This window comes from Hordeum vulgare, chromosome 4H, assembly GCF_904849725.1.
Source record: "Hordeum vulgare subsp. vulgare chromosome 4H, MorexV3_pseudomolecules_assembly, whole genome shotgun sequence".
In the NCBI taxonomy this organism is placed as follows: Eukaryota; Viridiplantae; Streptophyta; class Magnoliopsida; order Poales; family Poaceae; genus Hordeum; species Hordeum vulgare.
In genome coordinates, this window is record NC_058521.1 from 587,287,600 (window position 1) to 587,299,149 (window position 11,550).

Sequence of the window (11,550 nt, forward strand, 5' to 3'; positions counted from 1 at the left end):
TCGAAGCAAAGTACTATTGTATGCCTGTAGGAAGAAGGTTAGTAGGATTTAACCATCGCGCGCCTCCGACCCCAACAACACATAGGATTTCATTCAAATCTAAGAACGCCCACACATCATCATCATGCCATAACTAATATTTAGATGAGTAATTAATATCCGTCTTTAATACTGATATTTTTACTAACAAACAATCATGTATTCATGTCCTTTCATGTTACTAAATCAATATAATTAACCCACGGTTCTCTTTTAGTGCGTTCATGGAAGTTTTTATTATATCCTCCTTGAATACCTATCCTTTTTAGACTAGTCTTATAACCCGTACATATTGTCACTGCTCCCTTTTTAGACTCTCAAAAATATTCAAGTGCATCATGAGAGTACAATTGTTTCTATAAAATTTGCATGCCGTCGTGCACTAAAAGATATAAGTGAAACACTAGAGCAACTGTCTAGCTAAAAAGGTAAGTGAAACACATAGAGTATTCTAAAAAATTATGATGAATATGTGTCTCTCTCAAACAGGTGTGTCCACAAAACAATGGTTGTGACAAACTAAAATAAAAGCAAACTATAATACACGCCGCTCCAAACAAAATACATATCATGTGCTCCAAGTGACATGTCGATAAAATAGAGACGAAAGAGGGGGTGCCTTCTAGGGCATCTTCAAAGCTTAGAGGTTGGGTCTTCCTTGAATATTACCTTGGGGTGCCTTGGGCATCCCCAAGCTTAGGGTCTTGCAGCTCCTTATTCCTTCATCCATCATTTTCTCATTCAAAACATGAAAACTTCAGCACACAAAACTCAATAGAAACCTCGTGCGATCCGTTAGTATAATAGGCAAATCATAAACTTTATGTACTTTTACAAATAGATACATATTTAATTATTGCATAATGTATTGTATTCTAACTTCTTCATGACTTATAGTCCCATGATATAATCCATAGCATCATCAAAACAAGCAAACTATGCAAGCAAAAACGAGAATATGTCTAAAACAGAACAGAATGTAGTGATCAGCAGTAAAACCATACTTATATAGCTCCGAAAATTCTAAAAAAATTAGGAAAACTTGGGCAATTTGTATATAATTATTTTTAGGGAACCCATATCAAAAAGACGTTTCACTAAAATCAGAGAAATTCCACACTCGACGTAAAAGTTTCTATTTTTGCATAGAAACAAATTAAGCATAAAAACACAAACATAAAAGTAGCAATAATCATGTCAACACAAAATAACATAAGGTAGAACAAAAAAAGTTAAGATAAATATTGGATGATATGCCAATCCAGTCTTTTGAAGGTGTTCATAGAGGCCGAATGTGCATGTCTACGTTTATAGAGATGAATGTATGTGTGTTTATATGAACGATGATGTCTTTACTGTGTTAAAAACGCTCATGGTGAAATTTTCGTGTTTGCATTTGGGAAAAGATTACACTCAACTGGCTGATTTTCCAGCTCCCGTGTGTCCCCTTGCTTGCACAACAAGTGTCCTACATCACATGTTGTTGGCGCCTGATAACGGTTTTCCAACCTTTTCAACACCAGCAGTGTTGCAGGAGTATCTCCCGGAACATCAACTATGTTGCAAAAAAGATGAGGATGAAAAAAATGCAACAAGGCCTCTATAGTGAAAAAAATCTGCAATAAAACCTCGGGTGTAAAACAGTACTACAACAAAATTGAAGTTGCAATAAATCCTGCAACAAAATTTTCATTACAGAATATTTATGCAGCAAGACCTCTATTGCAGAAAACTTCTGCAACAAGGTCTATGTTGCAATGGTGGAGGGCGCTAATATGCAAGATCTAACGGTCCACGAGCCGACCGATCTTTTAGAAAGAGAAAAGATAATATCCACATGTGTGGGCATTTGCATCTCGCCCACACGCATGGATCGGCGTCCGTTTGTGGTTGCACGAGTCTTCGGAAGTTTTGCAAGATTTTCTATGCCATGTAGGACTCGGCTAGTGTGTGGGCATTTAACCACTTTGCCCACACACCCGTTTCTCTCTAAGCAAGAATCTTTTTTGGTTTTCGGCTTAAAAATGTTTTATCTCCTAATTAAAAAATCCAATTAAAAATCCGTTTTCATCATTAAATCCGTCTCGACGAGATCTTCAAAACTAGATCCCATGTTGATATGTTTCAATGTTTTTTTTTTACAACAGTTGCCATGATGTTACACTCTAGGTGCCATAGTGTTTATGCTACACTTGTCATGGCATGTTCTATCTATTATTTTCTTCTAGATTTAAAGCTAGCGTTATATTTTCAACTATTTTTCACAACAATTTTTATTAATCGCCCATGGTAATTTTTAGTAATTAACCACGGCAAATTTAATGCATGGATCATGACAATTTTTAGTAATCCATCATGGCAAATTTAGTTTATGGATCATGGCAATTTAGAATTTTAACCATGATCGATGAAAAAAAATTGACCAAAAGTTACCATAATGTTTACAATGTAGTTGTCATAGTGTTTACACTAAAGTTGATGTGACGTTCTATCTCTTCTAGATTTAAAGCTATCACTATATTTTCAACTACTTTTTACGGCAATTTTTATTAATTGACCATGACAATTTTTTAACCATGACAATTTTAGTTTATGGTTCATGACAAGTCTAGTTTCTTAATTCTCCGTTTTATAATATGTCAAAATTTAGTTTTAAAGATAGAAGAAAAAATAGCTGAAACATATCATGGCAACTTCGGTGTAAACACCATGGCAATTCATGTGCAATAGACATGGCAACTTTTAACCATAGTTAAAAAAACCGAACCGGAAATTAAACCGAAAAGGTTGTCGGTTTAGGTTTTTATCGGTCGGACCGCCGGTTCACCGATTCGATTGTCGGTTTTTTAAGCAAAAAATAATAAATGTTGAGTAAAATATGTGATAATATGGTGTGAAACAATTGTCAAATAAAATTATTTTCATGTAATGGACAACAAAGTAGCATAGCCGAGTTGGTTATAGGGTCCTGAGTAGGCCTCGCGTAATGCTCACACGACCTCGGGTCGAATCCCACTTATTCCAATTTCTATTAAAATATTTTCCTGGTTTTTCTCGGTTTAGTGACCCGGTTTTTGACTGATTTTCCAGAAAACCGACCGGCTCGATCGGTTTTCTCCGGTTGGATTGCAGAACGGTCTTATTAGCTTAAGAACCCGCTGAGGCTGCCGGTTCCGGGTTTTTTCGGTCCGACCGCTGGTCCGTTCCCGTTTTTTAAACTAGGCTTTTAACCCAAAAAAGTCATCGAAACATATTGATATGAGGTCTGATTTTGAAGATCTCGTCGCGATGGATTTAATGGTGAAAACGGATCTTCAATCGGATTTTTCTTTTAAGAGATAAAACATTTTAAAAACTGAAAATCCAAATAGATTTCTACATGCATGCATGCGATGACGTAAGGCACGAAACTGAACATGTGAGTGTTAGCTATTTTACCCACACGTATATGTACGGACTGTTTGTTTTTGTATACCACACGAGATATATGACAAGATCTCTTAACATCCAAATGCATGGCGTTATCATAACCCTTTATAAAAGGTCAACGGGCGGGAGCGTAGCACGCCCCTTCGTATTTAAAAGATTTCACAAATCATTGAGTTTTGTTCTTTGGACTGCTTACCGGGCACACCGCGCGCATGCACGTTTAGCCCGTTGATCACAGAGCAATCACATACCCCTGCATGGGCCCACCGGGTTTTTTCCCGGTTATCCATCCATTTGCGCACATGGGCGCACGAGGCACGCTTTGCAGCTGACCACCCTGTAAAGTTTGACGAGTGTCGACGGAGACCACCCGCCCGCCACCGCCACCGCAGGCAGAGGGAGAAAGCAGTTACTACTCCTGCAACTGGTGAGACGACCCACACAACGCACACCCGCGCGCACGAAAGACGCACGCACAGCGACAGCCAACCGAGAGAGAGAGACCGACCAGCCGGCGCGGCGATCCGATCGCGATGGCCACGGCGACGGCGGACCCGCGGAGCGGCTACTGCGCCGCGACGGGCGCGTTCCGGAGCAAGCGCGCGGTGGTGCCGCTCCCGGCGGACCGTGACCTGGACGTGGTCACCTTCCTGGCCTCCCGCCGCCACTCGGGCGTCGTCGCGCTCGTCGACGCCTCCACGGGCCGCCGCACCACCTTCGCCGACCTCTGGCGCGCCGTGGCCGGGGCCGCCACCGCGCTCGCCGCGCCGCCCTTCGGCCTCCGCAAGGGCCACGTCGCGCTCATCCTCTCCCCCAACTCGGTCCACTTCCCCGTCGCCGCGCTCGCCGCCATGTCGCTCGGCGCCGTCGTCACCACCGCCAACCCGCTCAACACCGCCGCCGAGGTCGCCAAGCAGGTCGCCGACGCCCGCCCCGTCCTCGCCTTCACCACCCGCGACCTCCTCCCCAAGCTGCCCCGCGGCCTCCGCGTCGTGCTCCTCGAGCCTCCCTCCCCCGCCGACGACCCGCGGATCGTCGCCACCATCGACGAGATCTCCGCCACCACGCCCGACCCCGCGCGCCGACGGGACCGCGTCACGCAGGACGACCAGGCCACGCTGCTCTACTCCTCCGGCACCACGGGGCCCAGCAAGGGCGTCGTCGCCACGCACCGCAACCTCATCTCCATGGTCCAGATCGTCATGAACCGCTTCCGCCTCGAGGACTCGGACACCACGGAGACCTTCCTCTGCACGGTGCCCATGTTCCACGTCTACGGCCTCGTCGCCTTCGCCACCGGCCTGCTCGGCTGCGGCGCCACCATCGTCGTGCTCTCCAAGTTCGAGCTCCCCGAGATGCTGCGCTGCATCACCGCCTACGGGGTCACCTACCTGCCGCTCGTGCCGCCCATCCTCGTCGCCATGGTCGCGCACCCCAAGCCGCTGCCGCTCGGCAACCTGCGCAAGGTGCTCTCCGGCGGCGCGCCGCTAAGCAAGGAGCTCATCGAAGGCTTCAGGGACAAGTACCCGCAGGTGGAGATCCTGCAGGGGTACGGGCTGACCGAGAGCACGGCCATCGGCGCGTCCACGGACTCGGCCGAGGAGAGCCGCCGGTACGGGACGGCCGGGCTCCTGTCGCCCAACACCGAGGCCAAGATCGTCGACCCGGAGACAGGCGAGGCGCTGCCGGTGAACCGCACCGGCGAGCTCTGGATCAGGGGACCCTACGTCATGAAAGGTACTACGTATATTACACAAAAATTAAACTTCATGAAGCATCACCCTTATACGTTATTCCGCCGTTTTCATGTTTCTTAGACGATCCGGCATTCTCTTTGATTAACGTGCTGCCCGCTGGGAATTTAGAATGTCTCTGGATCACTGCGAATCATCAAGGATGATTGCACACAGCATACTGAACGTGTTCTGAGTTAATCAACACACCGATTCCGTTTAGGAGTAGTTATAATTGTATTTTTCAAGATGAACATTCTACTGAATTGCGTTTCCATTTGTAGTTAGAGATGATGTGTCATTTTGTTCGATTAGCAAGCTACAGGCTGGAATTTAGAATGCTAAAATGCCGATTCGGTTTTAATTCTAACTGTGTCCTCGTTTTGTTTAGGCCACGCGGCATTTTGTTCGATTAGCGAGCTGCAAGCTGTAATTTAAAATGTCTCTCTCGATCACTGCGCATCCTCAATATACTACACTAAACATGTCCAACATCAATAGAAGAATTTTGTTCTTATCGGGAGTACAGACGCATGTTGGCAGGTCTCGCGAATCTTGATAGGCAACATATGGTAATTCGTACGTGACCATCATGTGCATCATGTGTGAGTAGTTCAGGATGTGTTTGAATGATGCCGGCTTGACCTAATTTGGATGGTGAAAATGCCTGATAGCTAGCTACTCTTCTCTCTAATGCTTCTCTGTTGTGGTAGGGGAGTAGTGTCAACGTAGAGCCAAAGCTATGTTCGTCTTTCCTTTTGCCGGTTGTAGGTGCCACCTTCAGTTACTGGCTGTTCTGCTGTGGCTGATGATGGTGTTATTTGTTTTCCGTTATCATACTATTTGAAGCTTAGTGGAATATTAGTACTCATAAAGGGATTTTTCAGACAGATACTTATAGGAGGCACTACCCAACCAACCCAGGTCTGAGTCATCTTTGCTGCATGTTTCGGTATCCATCCCTCTAAATAATAGTGGTGTCAACAGATTGAGTCGCATGCTTAAATTCCAGAATAAGTATGCCTGGCTTGGAATTATTTGTGCGTTGAGAACCAAACGCCCATCAGTTGGTGGATGAGTTCATTGAACTCCCATCCGCCTTGTTGATACTTTGGAAAATGTTAATTGCATTGAGTGCAATGTGTCTTTTTTTCCCTGGAATTCACTACATGAACTGTTTTACGACGGTGCATCTGGGTGTGTTTCTGTGTTATCTGAGAGGTTAACTCGAGACGATGTTTGCATAACATGAACATGTACACTAGTTAAGTAAGCATTGCAAATACTACCTCGGTCCCATATTAGTTGTCGCTCCAATGGCTAGCACTAAAGTATCCTCTAGATACATCCGTTTCAGCAACAATTAATATGGAACAGAGGGAGTAGTTAGTAATTAACTTTCAGAAGTGCCGAGGATAGTTAGTACTCCCTCCGTCCCAAAATAACTGTCTCAACTTTATACTAGCTCTAGTATAAAGTTGTACTAAGCTTAAGACAGTTATTTTGGGATGGAGGGAGTACTAAGGGGAAATTTCAGGTGATACCGACGGTTAGGTGATACTGTGATACGGGCTTCTGGCCGTTGGCATCTGAGAGGTTGTTGTACCTGTGCGCAATTCCTAAACTTTTGAGGGTCTTCTTTGCAAAATGTTTCGGAGCCACAGGGCCGGATCCAACGGCTTCCACGAGCTCGTGTCATCGTAGCACCCTAGTTAGTAAATACTACTCCCTCCGTTCCTAAATATTAGTCTTTGTAGAGGTTAATAGTGAACTACATACGGATGTATATAAACATATTTTAGAGCGTAGATTTAATCATTTTGCTCTGCATGTAGACCCTTAATAAAATCGTTTAAAAGACTTATATTTAGAAACGGAGGGAGTACCACTGTAACTAAATATAAGACTTTTTTGACACTTTTGGTACAGAGGGAGTACACTAGTTAACTTTCAGAAACAATTAGTTGAGTACGCTAGTTAATGCAGAAGTTGTACCATGACATCATTGTAAAAAAGACCAAAATTCAGTTTGAAAAGAAAACAGAAGAAATTAAGACTAAACTGAGTACTGGTTTTAATATGCACACATCCACATGGAGAATTTTTCAAGGATTGCAGGATCTCTTGCTTCGTAAGTGAAGAATGTTTTCTCATTGCTTACTGTGTACCAGCCAGAGCTCATGAGATAAACCTTAGATGGATTCATTTTCACGGCATCGTATAAGCATCAGTAGGGTTGTGAGGGATGTGGTCCGACGACAAGCGATGGTCCAATCGAAATAGTTATTTCATTTTCAAGACTTCACACTGTCCAGCTGCTAACGTATTGTGAAACTGAGAGTTAGGATCATCAACATTCAGAGTGAATATCCATCGGTTCAGTCCCTCTAGAATATGGTACCTCCTGCATTTCAGCACCCTATAAGAAATGATGTGTTTCAAGAAGTTATCGCTCTGTTGTAATCCCTTGGCAGGATGAAACTTGCAGTCCAAAGTAGAAGTGTTCATACTCCTCCATAGACATATAATGCTAGTAGGAAAAAAGAATCTCAAGTTGCAATATTGGTCTCCCCAGGATACTTCAAGAACACAGAGGCAACACAGTCGACGGTGACGCCCGACGGATGGCTCAAGACCGGTGACCTATGCTACATAGACGAGGATGGGTATCTCTTCGTGGTGGACCGTCTGAAAGAGTTGATCAAATACAAAGGCTATCAGGTAAAAAGACCACTAAATGGCACAGGCCGGTATCTCTTCCGAAAAACAGGCTCCTGAACTTCTTACTGTACCTTGGATTTTGAATTCAACCTTTGTGTAAAATAGGTGCCTCCAGCAGAGTTGGAAGCTCTTCTGCTGACCCATCCAGAGGTTTCCGATGTCGCTGTTATTCCGTAAGTGTTTACCGAGATATCAGTAATCACTTAGTGAACTTCTATCCATATAGTTGTGCCAGATTTCTCAAGTGGTTTGGTTCTTCTGCAGGTTCCCAGACAGGGAGGTCGGTCAGTTCCCGATGGCCTATGTCGTGAGGAAGAAAGGGAGCAATTTGTCAGCGCAGGAGGTGATGGAGTTTGTGGCGAAACAGGTGAGCAGAGCAAGACTCATGAAAGATAAAATCCAACAAAATGAACCTTCTTCTTCACCATTGATACATTGACAGATTTGGCTAGCTGATCCATGCAATCTCTCTGACCTTCTGCTGTGATATGTTGTACAGGTAGCACCTTACAAGAAGGTGAGGAAGGTGGCGTTCGTGACAGACATCCCCAAGAATGCGTCTGGCAAGATACTGAGGAAGGATCTTATCAAGCTCGCGACCTCCAAGCTGTGAAATGTGGACCGTTATCCTGCTCTGTGTATTATCCCTTGAAGTGTCAATTGGTTCATCCTTGGATCTTCATCATTGTACAACTATTGTTTTCTTTTTGCCCTTCGTCCCAATAGCCCTCTGACTATCTGTAACTGAAGGATCTCAGCGGCTGTGTACTAGTACATGAGGTCTCTGTGTAAATTGGTTCTATATACAAGCTCTGTTGTACCTAGACTTGAACAACCAAATCCAAAATAATTTCCGAGTTTGAGGTGCAAGTACTGCAAATGCAAGGCATTATAATTAGTGTGTATATTTATACAGGAAGATTAACATTGCTCACCTTTTTCGAAAAAAGCGGGAGTTTATTATCCAGTATATTCACGTGATTTCTTCTTTCTTGGTTACGGTGGCATGTACATCAAATTGTATGTATGTTCCTAATGCAAGGAAAACCTTCACTTAATGTTCTAAAAATATTTTAATAAAAAGACATAAAGACTCAATTTCAAACTCAATTCACATATGGAGAAACAAAGATGAGAAATCATACTGTGAATAGCAGTTTTTTTAGTTGGTAAACAGCTGTTGATTCATACTGGGCCATCTTGGCCTGTTAAAAAACTGGGCCATGAATCGGGCTCATTAAAAACTGGGCAATGAATTGGGCTAATTGACTCAACAAGTGCTTCTTAGGGGAGGAGGGGGGGGGGGGGGGGGGGGAATAAAGGAAGCTGTTCCTTATCTCTAGCGTCAACGCCAACCACTCACTTATTTTCTTCTCAACTCCAGCGAGACCCCTTTCTACTTCTTCTCCTACCTCTGTCTCGATACAGATACTGCATGTCTACCTAGGGGTGAAGCCAGAATTTGAACATGAGGGGGACGAAAAGACAACGGTGTATGATATTGATGCAAATCGCATCAGTATAATTTTGACAATATACATTTATAATAGCTTAATATATCTACAACCACACCTTGCTCCTTGAACATGTTGACGATTTTATGTTATCATTCTGATGTAAGTGTTTATGGCTACTTTCCAATACTAACAATTATGTAACGAGAAATACATTTCCGATAAAGACACATCTGATCAGCATATTACTATATCTGTGTACATATGCAAGACTACGAATTAAGCATGAGAGTGGATTTTCAGCTCCCAGGTGCCTAGGCACCCTTTATAAACAGTAAAATCAAAACAAATAAAAAAACAAAATAAGAAAAATCTGAAACTTGTTTATACATCTTTCTCTACATGATATTTTGCCATGAAAACTTGTAGGAACCTACAAAGTTTAATCATCGTTGATGCTGCAAAGTTTCAGATTTTTTGATTTTGTTTTCTATTCTTTTAATTTTACTGTTCATAGAGGGTGCCTAGGCACTCGGAAGCTATCACACCTTTCTCATTAAGCATACTGGTATATTGTAATCTTACAGAACAATAGTAACTAGTAGTAGCTATTAGTGGTACATTGCATATACCAATATAGCTGTAGAATTAAGTCCTACTCCCTCCGTTCATAAATATAAGTCTTTTTAGAGTTTCTACTAGAAAACTACATACAGATGTATATAGACATACTTTAGAGACTCATTTTGTTTCGTATGTAGTTCACTAGTAAAATCTTTTAAAAGACTTATATTTAGAAACGGAGGGAGTAGATGAGATAATCAGGCATAAGGCAAAATACTTACGGTGATAAATGATTTGATGGACGGGCTCGATGCATACCGGCACTCTGGCACACGGCAGGAGTGCAAAATCAACGGAGCGCATAAACAGCTAACACCACGACTTGACGATGTCCTGGTTTTGATCGTCTCTTGGCCTCCTAGGGTGGATGGGCGAGCCGGTGAGCGGTGGCAGGCGCCGCGCAAAATTTAGGGTTCGTTAGACTGATTATTTTCAAGGACGTATGGTGGTGGATTACAAGTGACAAAAGAACTGACAACTTCCAAGCAGGCCACGGCCGAAACCTAAGTATATGGGCTATTAGTTTTATTGGGCTTATTATTAAGGAAACTCTTTGCTCCCACCGGCTGATACATGCAAGAAATCTGTCGCATGCTCTACCGTTGGATCAAACGAAATTATACAGTACAAGCTCAATCATTTTTTCATGGAACCATCTAGCACGGCTGATCCCACGTGTCTCAGCCATCCTTATCCTCATCTAGTCAGTCCCACCGCATCGCTCGATCCCATTCCCAATCAGCCATGGCTCTCTCTCCCTCTCTCTCTCAACTCCCGCAGCAGCTGGCTTCCCCACCATGAGACGAGGAGTTCTTCCCAAGGCAATGGCGTCCGCTGCTTCCTCGTCTCCTGCTGCGACCTGCGCCTCCTCGTCGCTCCTCCCCCACGCTGAGGCGTCGGTGGAAAGAGTTCGAGTGTACCTTTAGGTTGGATTTTTGGATCATGTCTCCTACCTCTCCCTCTTTATCTATTCTATTTCAGTTTTCTGCAACGCGGTCGTTGTTTCTGTAACGCAACCGTTGTTTCAGGACTTTCGGTTGGATTTTTTGGATCCCGTCTCCTATCTCTCCCTCTTCATTTATCCCTCTTCAGTTTTTCGCAACGCGATCTTTGTTTCTGCAACGCAACCATTGTTTTAGGAGTTGCATAAATAATTTTCGCTACGCAATCATTGTTTCAGGAAATATTTTTGCAACATGGTCGTTGCTTCTGCAACGCAACTGTTGTTTCTGCAACTCGACCATTGTTTCAATAATTAATGGGTGTGGGGAGACGACCGATCCGCGTAGATCGGACGGCTGCACACGTACATCGGACGGTCCTCGAGGTGACGCATGTTTACTAAACATTCGTCGGTGGATGCGTAGCAGCCCCCTCATTATTATTATACGGGACAGCATTTCGTTGCACAGAAATAGGGATGAAAGCGGAGCAGAAGCGGACGGAATTGGGTGCTACCAGATTCGTTTTCATATTTTTTTCAGAAGCGAAAACAAATACAAAAACCCCGAAAATGTATATGGAAACACATACTACCGGAAATAGACACA

The 11,550-nt window shown here is 43.7% G+C and overlaps 1 protein-coding gene across 1 annotated transcript; it reads left to right on the plus strand.

The window, feature by feature from the left end:
- Positions 1-3,829: 3,829 nt before the first annotated feature.
- Positions 3,830-8,792, plus strand: LOC123449771 (4-coumarate--CoA ligase-like 4). Its single transcript, XM_045127096.1, has 5 exons — positions 3,830-5,205; positions 7,777-7,922; positions 8,028-8,095; positions 8,187-8,289; positions 8,422-8,792. Exons 1-5 carry the CDS (start codon positions 4,002-4,004, stop codon positions 8,533-8,535), a joined length of 1,635 nt encoding a protein of 544 aa, XP_044983031.1. The 5' UTR covers positions 3,830-4,001; the 3' UTR covers positions 8,536-8,792.
- The last annotated feature ends 2,758 nt before the right edge of the window (positions 8,793-11,550 follow it).